Raw genomic sequence first — 24,974 nt, forward strand, 5'->3', positions numbered from 1 at the left:
AGGCCATGATTTTGATAGTTAAGGTACCATGTACAAATAATTGAACAAACAGGCTCAAATATCTGTATCTCTGCTTTGCCAGTTTCATGTTTTTTGAAATAGTACATTTAATGATTGATAATGGAAATGTTTTCTAAATTAATATGTAGGGCTATGACAGAGTACTGGTAGCAGCCTTTCCTTCTTTCCATCTTTCCCCAAAATCAAAAACTACAAAACTGAATAAAATATATGGGACAGCTGTTGTCTGGAATTGATGAGTAAATAGTACAAGATAATGAAACCTGAGATAAGGGAAACATATGAAGTGAGTCTCATGAATACTTTGGCTTTTCTGCTTTGGGGTACCCTACTGTTGTAGCACATGGAGGTGGAGCTGAAGTAAAGCATGGAGGTCTCACTGTGCTGAAGAGACTAAGATTGGAATTCAAAGCTGCTGAGACATGTGGGATTTATGGAGAAGGATCCTGAAAAAGGAACTTGTCCAGGGGTTTGGGCATTGGTTGGAGGGCCGAATTTGGTGTGGGGATTCTTACTTAATTCAGAGTTTTGAATAATGGCTGGGCTGCATATGTGTAGGTTGAGACTGTCCTGGTCTATCAGAAATGACCAACTGTGGGTCAGAGCTAGAATGGTGATTCCATAGGTTGTGCAGTGCTCTGAGACATTGGAGTTCTGGGTAGTTAGAATGCATATGTCTTGCAGATAGACATTCTGTTTAGACTGCAAAAAGCTCAGGTCTTAAGAGAAAGGATCATACACTATAGTAAGTGACAGCCATAAGACTAAGTTAATAAACTCTGATAGTCCAGCCTGACAAGACATGAAGGATTCACCAGTAATTGAATTGCCTGCCTAAATAAAACAATGTGCCCTAAGGAAGACAACATGATTCAGTCTTCCCACAACTATCATCCACAATATCCTGCATACCATCAAATTTTACAAATCCTGTGAAGAAGCATTCAATAAGAATAGACCTCAAAATGACCTTGATATTGGAATTAGCAGACAAGGACTATAAATATTTTTAAAGCTATAAAAGAAAATATTGAGATAATGAACATGGAAGAATGTGTTGAGAAAAGAACTATAAAGAAAGCATATAGAAATGCTCTAATTGAAAAATACAGAATTTGGAATGAAAAATTCACTGGTTGGGAGTAACAGTAGTTTGAAGACAACTGAAGAAAGGTTAATGAACTTGAATACAGATTGATAGAAATTACTCAGTTTTCCAGAGAGAGTAAAAGTATATCTTTGGGGAGATCAAGTAGTCTAACATACATGTAATTGCAGTTTCAGAGAGGGAGTAAAGAGAATGGTGCCAAATATATGTAATTGAAGCAGTAATAGTTGAAAACTTCTAAAATTTGAAGAAAACTGTCAGGATAAGTAAAAAAAACATACCAAGGCACACAATAATCAAAATATTGAAATCTAATAATAAAGAGAAAATCTTATAAGCAAGCAAGAAAAAGATATCTCACAGGAGACTAACACCTTGCATTAAAAGAAAAAAAAGTTCTTTAGGCTGAATGGAATAGCACTAGACAAAACCTTGGATCTACAGGAAATAACAAGGAGTACCAGGAATGGTAAATAAATGTGTGAAAATTTTAAAAAGCTATCTCTTTTACTCCTTTAAACTTCTTTGAAAGACTGTGTAGGTATACAGAAAACCTTTGAATTATGTGGTTCATTCTGTACACAGATGTTTATATGACAGTGATTAGCACAAAGTGAAGATAAATGGAATTTTACAGTCTAAGGTTTTTATATTACATGAAATGATAGAGTATTAACTCTTACATAAGAATATTCTGGTAAATTAAAGTTGCATATTGAAACAATGTCTTTAAAAAGGTACAAAGACTTACATTCAAAAGCAAATAGAAAGTTGGAGGGCTGACTCCTGCTTTTAAAAGTTATTGTAAACCATAGGGTAATCAAAACAAAGTCGTATTAGCATAAAGAAAGATAAATAGATTAATGGAACAGAATAGAGAGTCCAGAAATAAAGCCACACAGTTATGGACAACTGGTTTTTGACAGAGGCACAAAGGCAATTCAGTGGAGGAAAAAAATAGATTTTTCAGCAAAGGATTCTGTAACAATAGGCTATCCATATGCTGCCAACAACAGCAGCAACAAGCTATCGATACTTGGATCTATACTTCATACAAAAATGAGCTCCAAATGGACTTTGATGTAAATGTAGAACCTAAAAATTATAAAACTTCTAGAAGAAAGCATAGTAGAAAATCTTTGTGACCTTGGGTTATGCAGAGATTTCTTTAACGTGACCCCAAAAGCACAATCTATGAAAGAACAAATGGGGACTTCATTAGTTTTAAAAACTTACATTATTCAAAAGACATTGTTAAGAGAATGAAAAGATAAGTCATGGAGTGGCAGATCTTTACAAAGATGTCTGATACATATACATATGTATATATATAGCTGATAAAGGATTTTTATCCAGAATATACATAAATTCAGACTACATATATAAACTCTAAAACTCAACAATAAGGCAGCAAACAACCCAATTTGATAAATTGGCAAAAGTAATTGAATTGGTCAGCAAAAAAGATATACAGATGACAAGTAAGCACATGAAAAAGATGTTCAACATCATTTGTCGTTAGAGAAATGCAAAGTGAGATAACATTACACATCTCTGCAACAGCTAAAATTTGAAAGACTGATCATACTAAGTGTTGGAAAGGATGTGGGGGAACTGTAACACTCATATACTGTTGATGGGAAAGTAAAATTGTAGAACTACTTTGGAAAACAATTTGGCAGTTTCTTAAAAAGCTAAACATTTACTGTATGATCCAGCTGTTTGTTTCCTAGGTGCTTACCCAAGGAATATGAAGGCATATACTCATTAAAACACTCATAGGAATGTTCATAGTAGCTTTATTCGTAATATCTAAAATCCAGAACAACCCAAGTGTCCATCAGCAGATGAATATATAAAAAGATAGCTCTTTTGGTATTGAATTCCATTGCATACAGTAAAATACTGTTTGGCCATATAGAGTGACCTATGTTACATGCAGCAGCAGGGATAAATCTCTTAAATAATTATGCTCTGTGAAAGACGGGAAAAAAAAGAGTATGTCCTGTATGAGTCTATTTATATAAAACTCTAGGAGATTGCATATTAAAGCAAATTGGTGGTTGCTTGGAATTTAGAGGTGGGTAGAGCAAGGGAGAGGGTTGTAAAGGGCATAAGGAAATTTGGGGGTGATGGATATATATATTCCCTTATGCTGAAGGTTTCACAGATGTAAATATATGTCAAAACTTGTCAGATTGTAACTTCATAGACATCTTATTCTATGTGAATTGTACCTCAAAAAGACTATTTAAAAAGAAAAGCCCATAGAGGAATTAAAATGGAATACTATCAAATATAGCAAGAGAAGAACAACAAAACACTGGACAGTTAGAAAATAAAGAGCTAGGTGTTAAGCCCAGTCATAAACGTAAATGTAAATTGGTTAAACTAACATAGTTTAGTGCAGTAACCACTAGTTTTGTGAGACTGTGGAGCATGTGGAATGTGACTACTCCTAACTGAGATGTAAATGGGTTTGTGTGTTGTTTAAAGACGTAGTACCAAAAAAATAACACAAAATCTCATTTTTTAAAATACTGATTTATATGTTGATATCGTAATATTTCAGATATATTGGGTTAAAATATATTATTAAAATTAATTTATTTGCAACTATATGCCAGTAATATGGACAACCTGGAAGAAATGGACAAATTCTTAGAAAAGCACAACCTTCTGAGACTGAACCAGGAAGAAATAGAAAATATAAACAGACTAGTCATAAGCACTGAAATTGAAACTGTGATTAAAAATCTTCCAACACACAAAAGTCCAGGACCAGATGGCTTCACAGGTGAATTCTATCAAACATTTACAGAAGAGCTAACACCCATCCTTCTCAAACTCTTCCAAAAAATTGCAGAGGAAGGAACATTCCCAAACTCATTCTGTGAAGCCACCATCACCCTGATACCAAAACCAGACAAAGATACTACAAAAAAAGATTACAGACCAATGTAACTGATGAACACAGATGCAAAAATCCTCAACAAAATACTAGCAAATAGAATCCAACAACACATTAAAAGGATCATACACCGTGATCAAGTGGGATTTATGCCAGGGATGCAGGGATTCTTCAATATATGCAAATCAGTCAATGTGATACACCATATTAGCAAATTGAAGAATGAAAACCATACGATCATCTCAATAGATGCAGAAAAAGCTTTTGACAAAATTCAACACCATTTATGGTAAAAACTCTCCAGAAAGTGGGCATAGAAGGAATCTAATATAATAAAGGCCATATACAACAAACCCACAGCAAACATCATTCTCAATGGTGAAAAACTGAAAGCGTTTTCTCTAAGATCAGGAACAAGACAAGGATGTCTACTCTCGCCACTATTATTCAACATAGTTTTGGAAGTCCTAGCCACAACAATCAAAGAAGAAAAAAAAATAAAAGGAATCCAAATTAGAAAAGAAGAAGTTAAACTGTCACTGTTTGCAGATGACTTGATACTATACATGGATAATCCTAAAGATGCCACCAGAAAACTAGTAGAGCTAATCAATGAATTTGGTAAAGTTGCAGGATACAAAATTAAAGCACAGAAATCTTGTATTCCTATGCACTAACAAAGAAAGATCAGAAAGAGAAATGAAGGAAACAATCCCGTTCACCATTGTAATAAAAAGAATAAAATACCTAGGAATAAACCTATCTAAGGAGGTAAAAGACCTGTACTCAGAAAACTATAAGATGCTGATGAAAGAAATCAAAGATGACACAAACAGATGGAGATATATACCATGTTCTTGGATTGGAAAAATCAATATTGTGAAAATGACTATACTACCCAAAGCAATCTACAGATTCAGTACAATCCCTATCAAATTACCAATGGCATTTTTTATAGAACTAGAACAAAAAATCTTAAAATTTCTATGGCGACACAGAAGACCCTGAATAGCCAAAGGAGTCTTGAGGGAAAAAAGGGAGCTGGAGGAATCAGACTCGCTGACTTCAGACTAGACTACAAAGCTACAGTAATCAAGGCAATATGGTACTGGCACAAAAACAGAAGTATAAATCAATGGAACAGGATAGAAAGCCCAGAGATAAACCCACGCACCTCTGGTCAACTAATCTGTGACAAAGGAGGCAAGAATATACAGTGGAGAAAAGATAGTCTCTTCGATAAGTGGTGCTGGGAAAACTGGACAGCTACATGTAAATGAATGAAATTAGAACACTCCCTAACACCATACACAACAATAAATTCAAAATGGATTAGAGACCTAAATGTAAGGCCAGGCACTATAAAACTCGTAGAGGAAAACGTAGGAACAACACTCTTTGACATAAATCAAAGCAAGATCTTCTTTGATCCACCTCCTAGAGAAATGGAAATAAAAATCAGAATAAACAAATGGGACCTAATGAAACTTAAAAGCTTTTGCAAAGCAAAGGAAACTACAAACAAGATGAAAAGACAACCCTCAGAATGGAAGAAAATATTTGCAAATGAATCAGTGGACAAAGGATTAATCTCCAAAATATGTAAACAGCTTAAGCAGCTCAATATTAGAAAAATAAACAACCCAATCAAAAAATGGGCAGAAGACCTAAATAGACATTTCTCCAAAGACATACAGATGGCCAAGAAGCACATGAAAACCTACTCAACATCACTAATTATTAGAGAAATGCAAATCAAAGCTACAGTGAGGTATCACCTCATACTAGTTAGAAGGGGCATCATCAGAAAATCTACAAACAACAAATGCTGGAGAGGGTGTGGAGAAAAGGGAACCCCTTTGCACTGTTGGTGGGAATGTAGATTGATACAGCCACTATGGAGAACAGTATGGAGGTTCCTTAAAAAACTAAAAGCAGAATTACCATATGACCCAGCAGTCCCACTACTGGGCGTATATCCAGAGAAACCATAATTCAGAAAGACACATGTACTTCAGTGTTGACTGCAGCACTATTTTACAATAGCCAGGTCATGGAAGCAACCTAAATGCCCATCGACAGACAAATGGGTAAAGAAGATGTGGTACATATATAGAATGAAATATTACTCAGCCATAAAAAGGAACAAAATTGAGTCGTTTGTAGAGATGTGGATGGATCTAGAGACTGTCATACAGAGTGAAGTAAATCAGAAAGTGAAAAACAGATATCGTATAAACGCATTTGCAGGGCAGAAATAGAGACACAGATGTAGAGAACAAACGTATGGACAACAAGGGAGAAAGTGGTGGAGTGGTGCTGGTAGGATGAATTGGGAGATTGGGATTGACATGTATACACTAATATGTATAAAATGGATAACTAGTAAGAACCTGTTCAAAAAAAATGAAGTTCACTCCCTTTTACTTTTTGATGTGGTTACTAGAATACTTAAAATTTATGTGGCTTTTGGTATGTTTCTTTTGGACATTTGTAGTCTAAGAAGTCCAATTAAAAGGCAAAGAATATCATACTGGATTAAAAAGTAAGACCTAATTACGGTGTCTACTGCTGTCGTCAGGTTGAAGTACAGAGACACAAGTTGAAAGTAAAAGGGATGGAAAATAATATTTCACGCAAACAGTAAGCACAAGAAAGTTGATGTGATTGTATTAACATCAGATGAAGTAGAATTCAAGACAAGGAGTATTACCGGGTATAAAAAGGCATATTTCTTAGGGTCGAAAAAGTCAATATATTGGAAAATATAACATTCCTTTATTTGTATATTAGTAGTAACAGTTTCAAAGTACATATTAAAAAATGACAAAATTAAAAGAGAAGCAGAGAAATCTACAATTTTAAATTTACAATTGGCTGTGGCTGTTTTAACATTCCTCATAGTAATCGATAGGACGAATTGATCTTAAAAAAACAGTACATAGAGGATTTGAACAATGCTGTCAGCTTGGCTTAAGTCACATTTACAAGACATCCAGTAACTGCACAATAGCCTTTTAAATGTACATAGGATATTCAACATGATGTTAACATAGCTTACAATAAATTTCAAATGATTGAAGCTCATATAGTACCTGATTGTAGTGGGATTTACAGAAATCTAGGAAATTACCAAATATTTAGAAATTTACACAATTCTGAAAAGCACATGAATCACAGAAGATATAAAGGGCATATTTTTGACTTAAAGAAAATACATCATATTTTAATCATACACCAAATGAAAATACATCTATATTTTCTTGGAATATAGAAGAAAATATAGAAATATTTTCCCCACAAGAAGTACATGGGGGGAAAATAGTTCTATATTAGTACTTATCTACCTACATTGGAAAATATCTGTAGCAGAAAAAAAGAAAGGTTTAAAATTTCTGTCAAGAAAGAAAAAGAAAACATAAATTACCAGAATCAGGAATGAAAGTGGAGATATCACTACAGATCCTACACAGTGTAATAGGACAGAAAGACAGTATCACAAGCATCGGTAATGCTGATAAATTCAGCAACTTAGGTGAAATAGACAAACTCTTTTATAAATCTAGTGAACCAAAATTGATATAATAGATTACCTCTATATTATAATATTATAGATATAGATTACCTTTATCTCTATTATCAAAATTGAATTTTTAATAATAAAAAACATCTTCTCATGGAGATTACTCAGGCATAGGTGATTTCACTCATAGGTGGTTTTCACTTGTAGGTGGTTTTACTCAGGCATGGGCGGTTTCACTGTTGAATTTTATGAAACTTCAAAGTAAGAAATAATAGCCATTTTTTCTTTTAACCTTTTTTAGAAAAAGAGAAGGGGAATACTCCCTAATTCACTTTATGAAGCTACCAAAACCAAAATCTAACAAAGATAATATAAGAAATCAGGATTTCACACTAACATTTTTCATTAACATAAATGCAGACATTCTTAACAAGATATTAGCAAGTCACTTTCAGCAGTATGTAAAAGGTAATTCATGATGACTAATTCAGGCTTACCTCTTGATTGTAAGGTTTAACAGTCGAAAAGGAATTCAGTGTAATTTATCACAATAGAATAACGGAGGAAAAAGAATCATCATGTTAATAGAAGCAGAAAAGGCATTTGACAAAAATACAGCATCCATTCATGATAAAAAGTTCTCAGAAAACTAATAAGAAAGGGGAACTTCTACAGGGTAGACAAGGGGCATCTACTAAGAGCCTACAATAAATTTCATTCATAATGGTGAAATATTGAATGTTTTTTTTTCCACTTTAAATTCAGTTTTATTGAGGTATAATTTCCATACAATAAATTGCATCCATTTAAATTGTACAGTCAGATAAGTATTGAAAGATGTGTACACCCATGAAATCACTGACAGTCAAAATATATATCCATCACACATACTAGATTCCTCATAGCCCTTTGTAGCCATCCCTTCCTGTTTTATCCCCTTCTCAATCACTGATCTGCTTTTTGTCACTATTAATTAGTTTGAATTCTCTAGAATTTTGTATAAACAGAATCATGTACTATGTACTCTTCTGTGTTGTACTGCTTTCACTTTCCTCTTTACTGCTGAGTAGTGTTTGCATTTTGTTTATTCATTCAGCCATTGATGGACACTTAAGTCATTTCCCTTTGGGGACTATTATGAGTAAAACTGTTAGGAGCAATCATGTTCAAGTCTTTACGTGAACATCCACTGTTATTCCTCTTGAGTAAATGCTAAGGAGTGGAATGCCTGTTTTGTGTGGTAGGTGTATGTTTAATTCTTATGTACATTTAATGCCAAACAGTTTTCAAAAGTGCTTATACCATTTTACATTCCCACCAGCAGTATATGAAAGTTCCAGTTGTTCAGCATCCTCACCTTGGTATTATCTTTTTATCTCTTCTAATGGGTGTGTAAGTAGTTTCTCAAGGTTTTAATTTTAGTTTTTATGACTAATGAGGTTGAGGAACTTTGCTCTTTTTTTCTGATTGATTAATCTAGAGCTTTTGTGTTTCCACAAAATTTAAGTAATCAATTTCTTTAAAACAACAGTAACAACAACAAAACCTGCAGGGGTGAATGTTTTCTTCTTAAAATGAGGAATGAAGTAAGGATGTCTGTTTCCACAATTTTTCTAGCTTTTGCTTACATTAAGGCGAGTAAAATAAATAAAAAGCATAAAGATCAGAAGGGAAGAAGTAAAACTGTATTATTCACAGTCAACATGATTTTTAAAATAGAAAACCCAAAGGAATCTAAATGATTTTAGAATGGTTTACAGGATACAGTTCACCATACAAAGATAATTTTTTTCTGATATTATTAGCAAAGTTTTGGAAAATGAAATTTTAAAAAATCCGTTTATAGAAACATCAGAAAGACAAAATATCAAAGAATAAATTTAACAAAAAATGTGCATGATAACTACATCAATAACTGCAAGGCATGGCAAAGAGAAATTAAAGACCTAAATAAATAGATACACCATGTTCATGAGTAGAAGGCTCAATGTGTTAAAGATGTCATTTTTCCCCTAATTGGGATGGAATTTATAAATCAGTCAAGCTAAACAGGCATTTACATTGAAAGTGATGAATTGGTCTACACTTTATATGGAAATAAAAAGACCTAGAATAACTAAAGCCATTTGAAAAAGAAAAAAAAGAGTTGGAATACTATTTCATTTCAAGAGTAAAGTAATGACAGCAGTTTAGTATAGCATGATTAGTGTCACAGAACAGTATTTATAAATAAACTCCTACATTTAGGGTCAGTTGATTATTTACAAAGGTCCCTTGGTCATTTAATGGTGAAAGGGAAGTATTTTTAACAAGTGGTGCTAGAACAGTTGGATACACAAATGAAAACAAAAAAAAAATTAGAAACTCAAACCTTACTTCATGCCGTATGGAAAAAGATGAATTACATACCTAAACCTAAAATCTAAATATGCAAAGCTTTTAAGAAAAAAAATCCTAGAATGTATCCTCAGCCTTGGGGTAAATGAAGATTTCTTAGAAAAGGTACAAAAATACACTAACCATAAAGGAATACTTTACAAACTAGAGTCCATCTAAATGAAAACCTTCTCATCAAACGACATTATTAAGAGAATGAAAAGGCACGGCACAGGCTGAGAGAAAATATTAATATTCATTCAGATATCAATACATGTCTGACGTACATAAATACTTATATCCAGAGTATGTAAAGAATTCTTGCATGTCAAATACAAAGAGACTAATTTTTTAAATGGACAGAAGAAGGTACACGAATGGCTAATAAGCACATGAAAAGATTTATTAGTCATAAGGAAATCACAATTTATAACTAATATGAGATACCACTTCAGACCAACTAGAATCTAGGCTAAAGTTGAACAAATCGGTAATGCCAAATGTTGATGAGGATGTGGAGCAGCTGAAACTATATGCCATTGTTGGTGAGTGTAAAATAGTTGGAACACAGTTTGACAGTTTCTTTTTTTTCAGCTTCACAACAAAATGAATCAGTTATATATATATACATATGTTCCCATATCTCTTCCCGCTTGCGTCTCCCTCCCTCCCACCCTCCCTATACCACCCCTCCAGGCGGTCACAAAGCACCGAGCTGATCTCCCTGTGCTATGCGGCTGATGTTTCTGATGCAGCCGCATAGCACAGGCAGTTTCTTATAAAGTTAAACATAAACATGTCCTATGACCCAGTACTTCCATTTCTAGTTGTACAAATGTGTGTATAAAAAACTATTCATAATGGTCCCAAACTTGAAACAATCTAAATGTCTATCAACAGGAAAATGGATCAAGAAGTTAGTCATACAGTGGATTACTACTTATTAAGAGCAAAAGAATTACTATTAATACATGTAGCAACACAAGTGAATATTAAGAAACGTTATATGAAGCAAGAGAAGCCAGACGCAAAAGAGTATATACTATGTGATTCCCTTTCTGTAAAGAGCAGATAATTAATTTTCAGTATAGAAACCAAAATAATTGTTGCTTGTGGGTGTTGGGGATTAATAAGTATTAGGACATTTTCTGGGGTGATGGACATGTTCTTTGTCAATGAACAAAGCTGTAAAATAAATAACAATTTATTTGAAATAGTAGGCTACCTGTGGAAACCCATCAGCTACTTGTAGAGTTCTGTCTTTCTGCAATGTAAAATGTGAGAAGGGGAATGAGTAAAAATGTCCTGGTGGGCAGGGGTCTGGATATAGGATTTGACTTGTTGTAATAAGGAGATTGGACTTCACGATATTTACACTTAGAAAGGATTTTTGTTCCATTTGCATATTTTAGGGGGCAGAGGGGGGTTACTACTGTACATAGGACAGTTTAAAACTTTACAATAATTTGCTTTAGAGACACCGAGGTCCTGAATTTTAGAGTCTCAGGAGTAGAATATGGAGAGAATGATATATGAAGAAATTAGACAATTTCTGAGTTATTTAGAAGTAGACTTTGGTAGAAGTATTAAGAGTTTCGGCCTAGAATCACTGGGTTGATGGATAGTAGTTCTATTAACAAAGGGAGCAAAGTAGAGAAAGTGATTTGTTTTTGTTGAAAAGAAAGAACAATCTGTTACTGTTTTCCTTTTTTTTTAAAGTATGTTTAGGAATGATAATGTACTTTGTGACTAAAGAATGAATCAAGTGTTTTTGTAGTGATGGAGTAAAATTTCTTAAAGCCTGTTTCAACCTAAGAAGTTTATATAGATTCAATTTATTTTACCTTTTTGAACAAAGGAAACATTGAGTTTTAAAATTGTTCTGTGTTTTTCCTAACATAGAAAGATGAGAGTCTGTGTATGTTCAAACAGACCCCAATTTGAATAATAAGACCTTTAAAAACCAGTGACTATACTTACCTGGACAAATATGCAGTTGTCATCCAGATGGCTCAAAAAGGGACTTTTACAGACAGTATTACAAGGACATTTTTATCATTATCAGAGACAAAACAGAATTTCATTCTTACATTCCAGCTTTTCCCAAAATGTTTCTTCTGACTTCACTAGAATTCTTTTTCCAACAGCATCTATCTCAACAGCCTTTCCCTGTCCAGACTTTCTTTCTCTACACGTATATTTGTGTCAAAGAAAAAAAGAATTTTAGAAGTGAGAAAAGTTAATGTTATTAGAAACTTAGTCTTGGGGAAATAATCTTATTCAAAACTATTTTGTAATAAACTAATTCCTTCTTTAGAAGCGTAACATTTCAAAGACACAGCTCTAACTAGTATTGGAATTGGATTTTATTGGAAGGAGTTTTTAACTCTTTGGAAGTGGGGAGGAGGCTTGACAATTGTAAGATATGGTCTCTCTTGAGTCCATTTTTTTATAGGTGTGGAAATGGAATACCTCTTTAAGTTAGGTATACATGTTTCTGCCAGTGCTACTGCTTTTCTTTAATATCAGTATTATTGCTGAAAGTATGACTTTTTCTCTATGTAAAAGAACTGAAATCATTTTATAGATTCTGTTACATGTTATTCAGAATTCTCTGAGATTTCCAATTAATTTTTACATACAGACATTTTTGATAAGTTATTTCATTTTTTTGTAATACTTTGAGACTATTCCAGCACGTTGTTTCAGTTTGAATGTTTATGAGGGTCCTAACAGCATGTCCTCTTGCATAGAGGTGTAGAGGTAATGTGAGCCTTCCTCTAATTTAGTGTAACCTTCTATATTTTTCCAGCTCATGCATAAGTTACTTTTGACAACTAGGCTATGCAGCTACTCAGAAATGCAGAGTTATAGGCAGCTTTTACAGTAAACCTAGTAAGATTTTTTGTGTGTGTGCGGTGACTGTTGGAGTTAACTAAAGCTAGTAGAATAACACAAGTATTCTCTACCTGTATATACCTACGTTTCTGGTTTAACTGTTCTTTGAAATTTCTGTTTTCCCATATAGAATGCAAAGAGTATGAGCATTCATTTTTCTTAGCTCAGATTAACTTTATTTTATTTTTTTGTTTTTCTAAAGCCAGCAGCTTGTATAACACTGTGCTTTGCCCAGAAGTCTAACTACAACTGCTTGAGAGTAAAACTGCTTTGCCTCTCAGTTATATTTTGATAAAGGAAGTTATGAGTGCTTTTTATAAATGCTTGCGTCTGGAAGAATTGGAGAATGAGAATGTACTTATATTTTGTTAAAATAGTTTTCACTGGACAGATGAAGTAAAAAGTTTTGAGATGTTGCACTTCAAGTTGGTATATACAGTTGAAAGTATAGAACTAGAAATATTGGTGAATGAGTGGGACTAAAATAATAGACATAAAATAGAAGTTGATTTTTGAAACCCCTTACTGGAGTGTCTATATGAGCAAGTAAAAATGGGAACGACTTGAGACCAGAACACGTTGGGACAGTCCAACCATTTTGGGAAGTAAATGAGTTAGCAGAGGGGTCAAAGCAGGTATCAAATGAGTCAGGGAAGTAAGGAAACTAGAAGTAAGTTATTAAGGATGCTGTGAGAACAGAGAGATTTGGTAAGGTTGAGAGGGCTCACAGCTCTTCCGCCACAGGTGGATTTAACAAATTACCCAGGATCTTGGTGAGACCCTTTTGTGTGAAAACTACAGTTAAAAAGCCAGTAGAAGACAAAAGTCAGTCAAAGAGAAAAGAGATGGACTGGGACTGTTCAAAAGTGAAGATGTTCACTTTAGAACTGAGGTAGAAAACTTTTAAGTTTGTATTGGAATGTTCACTTAGAAACAGTTTCTGTGTCTTGTTTTGAATTTGTGAGTAGAAGAGCTCCATTAAGCCAAAGGCTTTTTTAAGAAGGCATATATGGAAGACAGTATAAAGATTTCTACAATTTATATGCAGCTTACATGCATGAGTAAAAGCATTACTACATCTGTTGTTGAAAAACAGTTTTTAAAATTCTTTAGTTTTACATACCTAAACCAAAGTTTCTGTCTGGAATTACCTGGGAAGTGTAAGGGAAAGGATTGTGGAAAGAAGTCCAAATTATAGTACTTTGTCTTCTGAAGAATCATAGATCTGTAACCCAGAGAGACCCCATCTTCCTTACTTCTCTAATAGGGTCATAAATGGCCTACATGTTTCATAAGTTGAGGCCACACTTTGTTTTATTTATTTATTTTTGGCTGCGTTGGGTCTTCATTGCTGCACGCGGGCTTTCTCTAATTGCGGCGAGCAGGGGGCTACTCTTCGTTGCAGTACACAGGCTTCTCATTGGACGGCTTCTCTTATTGCAGAGCATGGGCTCTAGGTACGCAGGCTTCAGTAGCTGTGGCATGCAGGCTCAGTAGTTGTGGCTCGCGAGCTCTAGCGTGCAGGTTCAGTAGCTGTGGTGTAAGGCTTAGCTGCTCCGCGGCATGTGGGATCTCCCGGACCAGGGCTCGAACCCATGTCCCCTGTATTGGCAGGCGGATTCTAAACCACTGCGCCACCAGGGAAGCCCCAAGGCCACACATTCAGTGCCCTTTCTCTTTTCCAGGGTTGGGGTACTTTTATATATGAAAGTCAGCTTAGTTTTATTTAAAGAAATCATCATTTCTCAATTTTACATTCTCATAGTATCATTATTTAAAATTGAGACTTTCATAATATTTAGCACTAAAATATGAATATTTAATAGCCACCCTTTCTGAAGCTATTAACTGAGAGGAGTATCAAGTAGTGTAAAGACAGAGTGTAAATGTTGTTAGTTACATGGCATTTGGAAGAAAAGAACAGATCTTCTCTAGGCCATTATATATTACCTGAAGTTTGTCTTTATAAGGGTCCTCCTGTAGTAGTGGGTTGAGACTACAGACTATGGAGTCATACTCCTGAGTTTTAATCCTTTTCCTGCCATTTTCTGTCTTTACCACTTAGTAACTCTGACCTTGGGCAGCTTAAGTACCTCTCATTTATAAATGGGATTGATGGGTTATAATAGCAGTCTTAAGAGTTGTAAAGTGCCTGGCATGTAGGTTACTTTCAGTGAATGTTAAATATCAACGCAAAAGAAAAGTACCTTCTTTTCTACAAGTTATTTATCATCTTCTTTAACTGTGAAAACTGTCCCATCTACCTTTTTTACTCAGTTGTTTAACTCACCATCCACTGACAAGAAATCATCCAACACAAATTCAAAACAATAAACTCTTGTATTCTTTTAATAATAGGTTTAGGCAGGTTTTTGCCTTTTGGGAATCATATTCTAAGAATCATTTGAAAAGGGAAGCATTTTTTTCGCCCTGTATGTGTAGTGATGGGTAGTATCTTTATTGTGATTTTTTTTTTTTTCTTGCCTTTTTCCCTAAAGGAAAAACAGAAGTTTGCTGTTTGAGTTTCCTGATATCATAACCTATAATTCGTGGGACTATACGTTGGACTGAATTATTTGTTCTTGTTATTCAAACAAATGAATGAACAAGAACACAGTCTATCAGATTGCTTTGCTAAGAAAAGACCTTAGAAGAATATGCATTTGTATGTCAGTTATATGTTTTAAGGTATATGTGTATTTTTTGATTCCCTGCAGTATCATTTAACAGACCCAATGATGATTTTGTTAAAATAAGATGCCACAAAATAGGAAATTCAGCCTGTTTCTGGTAGGTTCAGGTGCCTGTGCACATAGATGTTTTCCTTACTTATGAAAGGAAGTGTGGAGAGCTTTTTGTAGTTCTTCTTATTTTTGGAATGATGAAGAGCTAACCAGCAAGATTTTTCTGGTAATATATTCAGAAGCCATAGCTTACTACTCTTCTGTACAGAGTCAACTTAAGGGAATTTTTAAATGCATTGGCTGTTCGTTCATGTATATAAACTTGAGTGAAACTGTTAAAATATGACTTAATTGACACTTTAAGTTATACTTATCAGGTGAATTCACATATTATCTCTGATCATCCAGTAAAATCACTACCACATCACCCTCTTCCAGTCCTCTGCTAAGTCACTTTTAATCACATTACTGTGCTTTACTTTCTTCATAGCACTTAGTACAACAGAAAGAAATAAGAAATAACCAAGTGGAAAAAAGTATTACTTGTTTCATTATCATAGTCTTGCTAACAGCTGAGTTTCTGGCATGCATAAATGCATTCATTCAACAAGCATTCATTGAATAAGCCTCAAGCCAGGCACTGTGCTAGGTGTGGTGGACATAAAGAGAAATAAGACACTACCTCCTCAGCTCTGTAAACAACTAATTTTAATACAGTGAAACTTAAATGTAGGAATAAAACGCCATAGGAGCTACAAAAAAGTGCTATGGGAAGAAATAGTTCTCCCCAGAGGTACTAGAGAAGTCTTGACTATAGAGATGATTTTTGAGCCAGTTGTGAAGGAAAGGCGTTCAGCAGGTGGAGAAAGTGGGGAAAATCACTGTAAGAAATAATCTGGTTCATGTACTGGGTAGTCCATCTCTCCCACTAGACTACAGGACAGCATCAGGGATCTTACTGCTTACTGTTCACTGCTGTACCCCCAGAACCTAAAGAAGTGCCAGACATATTCTTGATAACTCAGTAATGTTTAAAGAATTAATGTTTGAATAAATTTTGAAGGCACTTAGAAGATCCTGATGGTCTTAGAATTTTATAGATAGTATTGAATGTTTTCTGGGGGTGTACTGTAAAGTACCTAAAATCATATCAAAATGGAGTATACATGCATATTTCTCACTGTGTAAGGATTCTTCAAGTTAGTTAGATTCTCAGAAATATCCTTGAGTTCTTAGAAGATTAAGAACCACCAAAACATCACATATTTTATTGATTCTTTAGTAAGTTTGGATTTTGGTTTTTTGTTTATTTTGTGTGTTTTGGTAAAGCTTTGGAATAAAAGCAGGCAACTAATTTGTTGTTTAAAATATATCACTTTAAAGCTCAGAGTAACAGAATAAGATAATCAAGTCCATGAGTGATTTATAGTAGATTTTGATAGTGACAAAACATTTTAGGTAGAGGAATGTGACCTATAGTGTGGAGCGACTGCATAATAATTTTTACAGCATTGCCTTCTTTGATTCCATTTTTTAGCACATTTTTCAAATTGAACAATTTAGAATTTCTCAGGTAAAATTATAATTAATTTTTGCTAAGTCAAAATTTTCACTTTTTTGTATTTTCCTTAGTCTTAGACTAAGTCTTAGACTCCTTATTAGTCTCTAATAAGACGATTGAATTGTAAGATAATTGTGTTCTATAACCATTGACCATTTCTTTATGAAATTGCATTTTAATGTTTTTGATTATCACTTGCTACTCTTTACATATGCTGTCCAGAAATATATTTACCCAATAATAATCTTAATTGATGATTTCATTTAGTAGTAATTGGTGGATATGATTTTCTCTGTTACTTTGCAAACCTGGTTTTTGAATTTTTAGGAAGTATCCCAAGTATGCTCAGCTCTGTTTTTAAGTTCTTTATTAAAGTTTGTTTTGTGATTTTTTTATGCAAATAAGGAAAATCAATATACTAAAGACTGTTTCTTTAATGTCTTTCAGCCAATGGTAATGATAGTAAAAAATTTAAAGGAGAAGATAAAATGGATGGTGCTCCTTCTCGTGTACTTCATATTCGGAAATTACCTGGTGAAGTGACAGAAACTGAAGTTATTGCTTTAGGCTTACCTTTTGGTAAGGTGACCAACATCCTTATGCTGAAAGGAAAAAATCAGGTATATTTCTTTCAGGACTTATAAAATGTTAAGCCTCAGCTATCTAGCAGGTGTGAATTAGCTGTTGCTTGATGAAAGGATAGTATATAGTAGGTTACTTTTCTTAAAGAACATGACAGAAGTCTTACTCTGACTTCTCCTTGTAGCTGTGTTTGGGAAACTAATGGTAGGGAGCTAAAATGAGTAAGTCACCGTAGTTTTCAAATTTTGCCTTTTAAATTCCCTTTAGGACTCTAATTGAACTACTGGTCAATGAGATTGTAGGAAATACAGATGAAATACTTCTTTTATTGTGGCTTTGCTCTTTGTAATATCGGAAATCAGTAAGGACACTAGCAGCATCTTATCCTTTAAGCTTATCGCAGGGAAATATTTATCTGATAGCATTAGAAAAAGATAGTCATTAGTCCCAGATATTCTATATTGAATAGTTATACCTGTAGCAGTAGGGTCCAGGTATATTAAAAATCAAATTTTGTTTTAAAGTTTCTAATGATACCATTTAGAAGAATTTAGAGAAATTTAATGTTCTCTTAAATATAGTTAATATCACTAATATGACATTTAATTTTTTTCTTTGTTAAATTGTAAATGCTTTAAAAATGACTTGGTGTTCTCTTATGTTTTCTAGGTTAGGAGTGGTAAAATTCTGGTGCTGGAAAATGTTTAGATTTTATTTTCTCTAGCCTTTGTTGAAATGGGTACATTTGTAGTGTATGGAAAATCAGAGGTGGAAGTACTTTGTATTCTAAGAGCTTCTGAGTTTAGCTTTAATTGTATCTCTAAACTTCAGTAAGAGATTTCTAATTCTACCTACTAGAGCATCTAAATGTAACTTGAAAGGTTATATTCTAGATACTGATTTTTCTAATGAACCAAATAGATTACACAGATATTGAAGTTTATTTGAATTTGATTCATAATATTAAGATTTTTGCTATTTAAATTTTCAGGCATTTTTGGAACTAGCAACAGAGGAAGCAGCTATTACTATGGTTAATTACTATTCTGCTGTGACACCTCACCTTCGTAACCAACCGATTTATATTCAGTATTCCAATCACAAAGAACTAAAAACAGATAATACATTGAACCAAGTGAGTATGTGTAGGTACATAAATAAAATGGCCTAGAACGTATTAAGAATCTCATAAACATATTAGCAGAAAAAAATTTTTTTAACCATTCAGAAGATTTTTCTATGAGCATTTTCTTGTTTTTTGTTTTCTGTTTTTTTTGTGGCATTTTCTTGTAGCATGTTAAGTATTAACCATTATGTTAATTTACAGGAAGTATGTGTGGTCTCTTATTTTCGTATTTTAAGTTAATACTGGATAAATTAGTTAAATAGCATTTTTTTCAGTGCTTTTAAGGTTCTGGTCAAAGTGTTCTTTTTCTTTGTGCAAATTAAAGTTTTTGTATAGATACTGTCTGAGGTAGGACTTAAGTATAAACTGTTTATGCAACTCTGCTGCTTAGACTTCAGTGTACGAAGTTCAGTCCCTTTGGTTATTTGACTTTTTATAGGTCTTAATTTCTTATGGAAAAACTCCTACTGAGGATGTGTTAATGGTTTTCCTGGGGGGAAAAATGTAAGAATTGAGAATATATGTTGAGAATATGTGTTGATCTTTTAAAAATGTGATGTAGAAGATATTAATTATCTAAAATTATTTTTTTAGAAAAAGTATAAGAATGGTTTTAGATCTAAATACATAGGATTGCAATAAAAACTGGTCTAAAAGCTCTTCAAATGTAGTTTTTAACTAATTATATCTGTTTTAGTAAAATCTAAACTGTGGCTCTTATCAAAAATTAAATGGAAAATAATTTCTCATAGATTTTAACCTTTGTAAAAAATAATTTAAGGTCATTTTGATAGTTCATGAAAAATAAGCTTGTAAAACTTTTTGCCTAAAAGATAAGGCTAAAATTTCAGTTGTTTTTTTTAATTTGATAATTTTCATTTCTTTTGAACCAGAAGTTGTACTTCTCAGAATTTATCATGAGGAAATATACCAAAAGAAAATATGTATTCTCTGTTCTTTTTATTTAGAATTTAAAATGGCATTTAATATCCCAATTTTATTTTACATGTTAGTATTTTCAGTAATTAGTGAATGCATTCTCATTTAAAAAGATTCAAATGAAAATGATGTGGAAAGAATAAAGATAAGGCATCTATAGATAGATAGATATATGTAGGGGAGGGGGATTTGTAATTTCAAATAGGATAACCAGTGGAAGCCCAACCAACAAGTGACATTTGAGTAACAAACTTCAAAGTGATTAGAGAATAAGGCACTTACTGAAGTCTTGGGTATGTTCCAGACATAGGGAGCAGTCAGTGCAGTGTTCTTATGTTGAAAAAAATTTTTTTGACAGCCATATTTTTGATTTTCAAAAGTTCTTCTTTTCTTTGATACCCTTTTTACCTCGTAGTTGGTCATTCTTTACAGTTACTAATTAATGGTATTTTAAAATACTTGACTGTATCTTTTACTTTCTTTAGAATTAGCTGTTAGGTTTATCTTGTTCCCTCTATTCTTCTCTTCCTCCCACCCACCCTCATTGTCTGTTTATATTTCAGAATGGACAATTAGGTTTTATTGGACTTGCATGCTTTCCTCTAGAGTAAGGTAATGAGGACTTGGATACTAACCTGGAATCCCCCCCAAATGCCAGAGGTCTTTATTCTTGGCCTTCAAAACTCCTTTTAGAGTTTCTGTTCTTTTAAGGGAGTGTTTAGTTGTTGTTGCTTTTGTTTTTATTGTTTAATAATAAGTTGGTTGATGGTGAGGAGGAAGAGGATGTTTGTTAGCCATACTTTCTGTTAACCCTTTTATTTTCATTCTCCTTCCTCCTGTGTACCTACCAATTTCTAATTTGATTCCTATGGTTGCTACCAGTGCAAACCCTGTTTTGCTACGTGTTCACTGTGTCTTCTGTCCATGCATTTTCTGAGTTTTGGGAATTTGATAAAATTATTCTGAGCTAGTGATAACCTTTTCTCTTCAGTATCTGCATTTATTCCATTTTGTACTTATTTATAGTCATTTTAATAGTGTTTTATAATAGAAGAGAGAAATGAATGTGTGTGTCAATCATGAATTCTTCCAGAACCTTTCATCAAATCAGTAGGTTCTGTGAATTCACTCTTTTCAATATCTGCCCAGTTTTCTTCTTTCTTGCTACTTCATTTGCTCAGACACAGTCATCTGCAGCAAATCCTTTTCATGCTCAGGGTAAAAGCCCTTTGAGATGAGTACTGTTTCTGTCTTATGGCTACTCCCACCCTATTTTCCTGTGCTTCTATCCCAGTAGTAATTGTAGCGCCTATAACCTGGCATGCTTTCTCTTATTTTGTCTTTGGAGGCCATTGTGCTTCTGTGCTGTCACTTTGACTTGGAATATTGTGGCCTGCCTGCCTTTGTACCACCTTTCCATCCCTTACTTCACATGACCACTTGTTAGACATCTTCAGGTTTCCCATTAGTTAGTTTCCTTGAAAGCCATCCTCTGATCCACAGAGTGGATAAGGTTTGGATTTAGAACCCTTAATACAAATGAAAATCACAGTGAGATACTGCCATGTATACCATACTGGATAAAATTAAGACCAGTAATACCAAGTATTGGAACAATGTAGAGAAGCTTGAACTTCGTAAATAAGTGATGAGAATGTAAATTGGTAGAATCATTTTTAAAACCTTGAAATATCTACTAAAGCTGAGCATATACATATTCTTTGACTTAGTAATTTTTACTAGTCATGTATCTGAGAAAATACATACATATGTGCATGAAAAGATATGTATAAGAAAGTTCATGGCACACTGTATGTAATAGCCCAGAGCTGGAAATGATCCACATGTTCAGCAGCTGTAGAATGTGTTATGGTATATTTATTCGTTGGAATACTGACTGGCAAAAAGAATGAACAAGCTACTGGTGTCTCTAGAACTTGGATGAACATCATAAAAATTATGTTTATTGGAAGAAGCCAGATCAAAGTAGAACACATACTATATGGTTCCATTTATATAACTGGGAGAAAGCATGTGTGTGGCTTCTGGAGTGTTGGTAATGTTCTATTTTTTTATCTAGATAGTCCTTTTACAGATATGTTCTATTTGTGAAATTTTATTGAGCTGTATATACTTATGATTTGTGTCCTTTTATGTGTATATGATTGTTTCAATATGAAGTTTAATTAAAATCTAGGTTGGCAAGCCAACTCTGCTCCATGAATTTTTTTTTTAAAATGTATGAAGAGGCTTCTCTGGTAGCACAGTGGTTAAGAATCCACCTGCCAATACAGGAGACACGGGTTCGAGCCCTTGTCCAGGAAGATCCCACATGCCGCAGAGCAACTAAGCCCATGCACCACAACTACTGAGCCTGCTCTCTAGAGCCTGCAAACCACAATTACTGAGCCCACATGCCACAACTACTGAAACCCACGCGCTTAGAGCCCGTGCTCTGCAACAAGAGAAGCCACTGCAATGAGAAGCCCATGCACCGCAATGGAGAGTAGCCCCTACTCGCCACAACTAGAGGAAGCCCGCGCACAGCAACGAAGACGCGATGCAGCCAAAAATAAATAAATAAATGTGTTTATTTATTTAAAAAAAAATGGGGGAGGGAGATGCAAGAGGGAGGAGATATGGTGATATATGTATAGCTGATTCACTTTGTTATAAAGTAGAAACTAACACACCATTGTAAAGCAATTATATGCCAATAAAGATGTTAAACAAAAAAGCTACACATAAATGAGACCAAAAAATGTATGAAGTTACTTGTTAATGATAATAGAGAACATAATTGTTAAGGTAAAAAAGGAAGATGGAGAACAGTGAATAGTATTGGAAAGAAAAGTATGCAGTAGATAAGTACTTAACATGTTTGTATGGAGTACATATATACATATATGCTTGTGTATGTAGGGAAAGCAGACAGGGTGACTGAGTTGCAGAGGAAACTTAACTTTTTATACTGTTTGGATAGTACACCATGATCAAGTGATTACTATTTTAAGAAGACGTTCCATTATTTAAAATAGCAGATGTTAGAGTTGTTCTAAGTTGTGATATTTCCATGCTTATTATAATAAATGTATATAAAGACATGTTCACTAATGAAGAAAGTGAACAGTGAGCTACTTGCAATGAGCTACTTAAAATACTTTATTTAAATATATATTGGGTTAAATATGTTCAGATGTTTAACAAACATTGCTCTAGAAATCTTTTTATCCCTCTTTTTTTATAACTATATTCTTTATAGTAGTGTAAATGTGCCCATTGTATTAAATATTTATTGTATGTTTCAAAATGTTGGATTTGAATTAACAAGTCACTTTAACATAAATTTATAGGTCATATTTTATTAGCATTTAGATGATGAAGTTTGACTAGATGAGTGTGTGATCTCTTTGAGTACCAAGCTATATGATTTCCTGGTTATATAATATTTCAGTGAAATGACCATCCTCCCACCTTTTTTGAGATATAATTCACATATACATTGTGTGGGTTTTAAGGTGATTTGATATATTTATATTTCGCAAAATGATAACCACCACCACATTAGTTAATAGGTCCAGAAAAAATGTGACACTTCATGATTTTGGGGTCATATTTGCATAGGGCCATGCTAATCTCTGTGTTGTTCCAGTTTTAGTATATGTGCTGCTGAAGGGAACACTGATCATTCCTTATTATCATAAATGTTCTCATTCTTTTGTATCCGCCTTCCTTTTCATTCATCACTATGCTCTGTTTATATTCCTGTTCATCTGCCAATACAACTTTTTCAAACTATAAAGCAGTGTAGAGGTATTTGTCATTATTATATCTAACAGTTGTTTGCCTTTATATAGGTTTTCTGACCCCAGATAAGGTAGAAAGAAATTATTCCTTATCAGTGAATCTGTCAGTAATAATAGGAAAGGCATAATAGTAATAAAGGCAGTCTTTTTGGAACATTTAACATATGATTTAGTTGACAGATTTCCCAAAAATACTGTATTTTTTCAGTTCCATATATATATTTTTTCACATTTTAAAATCTCAGAAATCAAGATGTGTCTTATAATAGTTGATCTGTCATGGTTCAATTATAAATATCTTCCTAGTCCTACGTAAAATTATAGTGTATTAGATACCATAACATGTATGGAAAATATTCTTCATATTTTATTTTGAAGTATTCCTGAAAATTTTATGGCTTTGTAGTATGGTATACATCAATTTCTGTTCTAAAAATTTTGGTTTCAGAAGTTATGCTAGTATGAAAAAAAGACTTAATTTGTATCTGAATATTCTTCTAGGATTTATTGGAAATAATGTTTATGGGAGTTCTTTTGGATAATCTAGTAATCCCCTTAAGGTTTACTATGTGCCTTTTTTATGGAATGAATAATGTTAAAGTTTCATTGTTCTCTAAAAGTTTCTGTTTAAAACATTTTCTGAATCTGTCAGACTACATCTTGTTGTTTTGAGAGTAAATTACACTGACTTTCTTGTTCCACATTGGTCCCAAACCCTAGATAATTGTTTTAAAGTAAAATAAATACTAGTATAATACTTGAATTATAATCCTTGGCTCATGGCAGGTGCTCAAAAGTATTTATTGAGTGTTAAATTTTATTTAATCTATGTGTTTTAGAAAAGAATTTAATATTGTAACGTTTAGCAAAGTATAGGTGAAAATACCAGGAATGTTCCTAAAGTGCTTATCTTTCATTTTTTAGCGTGCTCAAGCAGTTCTTCAAGCAGTGACAGCTGTCCAGACAGCAAATACTCCTCTTAGTGGCACCACAGTTAGTGAGAGTGCAGTGACTCCAGCCCAGAGTCCAGTGCTTAGAATAATTATTGACAATATGTATTACCCTGTAACACTTGATGTTCTTCACCAAGTAAGTTTAGTTTAATTTGCATGTTTATCTATAAAATTGAGAAATAATAATACAGTAGATAAAATTTGTTTTGATTTTAATGTTTTAACAGATATTTTCTAAGTTTGGTGCTGTATTGAAGATAATCACATTTACAAAAAATAACCAGTTTCAAGCTCTTCTCCAGTATGGCGATCCAGTAAATGCTCAGCAAGCAAAACTAGTAAGTCTAGTTTTTTTTGAGATAGCGATAATTTTTCAGTGGTAGATATGTATATACACATATGTGTAGCTAATGTTATTAATACTGACATAACTTAGCGATACCATATAGCATTTTAGATGGCACACATTATTGTCATTAAGGTAAT

At 33.5% G+C, this 24,974-nt stretch overlaps 1 protein-coding gene and 1 non-coding gene across 6 annotated transcripts in view; one reads left to right on the plus strand and one right to left on the minus strand.

Annotated features, from left to right (window-relative positions):
- PTBP2 (polypyrimidine tract binding protein 2) overlaps window positions 1-24,974 on the plus strand; it is an 83,890-nt gene that overhangs the window by 22,766 nt on the left and 36,150 nt on the right. For all 5 annotated transcript variants that reach the window (XM_027114431.1, XM_027114427.1, XM_027114428.1 and 2 more), the window contains exons 4-7: window positions 17,530-17,702; window positions 18,656-18,799; window positions 24,460-24,624; window positions 24,716-24,826. In XM_027114431.1, the coding sequence (XP_026970232.1) occupies window positions 17,530-17,702; window positions 18,656-18,799; window positions 24,460-24,624; window positions 24,716-24,826 (593 nt within the window). The remainder of the gene's footprint in view (window positions 1-17,529; window positions 17,703-18,655; window positions 18,800-24,459; window positions 24,625-24,715; window positions 24,827-24,974) is intronic.
- Window positions 23,310-23,411, minus strand: LOC113624632 (U6 spliceosomal RNA). Its single transcript, XR_003434419.1, has one exon. It is a non-coding gene; the product is annotated as a U6 spliceosomal RNA (small nuclear RNA).

The sequence above is a fragment of the Aethalodelphis obliquidens genome, unplaced genomic scaffold, assembly GCF_003676395.1.
Source record: "Aethalodelphis obliquidens isolate GAN/ISIS:26980383/991018 unplaced genomic scaffold, ASM367639v1 scaffold13, whole genome shotgun sequence".
Taxonomy (NCBI): Eukaryota; Metazoa; Chordata; class Mammalia; order Artiodactyla; family Delphinidae; genus Aethalodelphis; species Aethalodelphis obliquidens.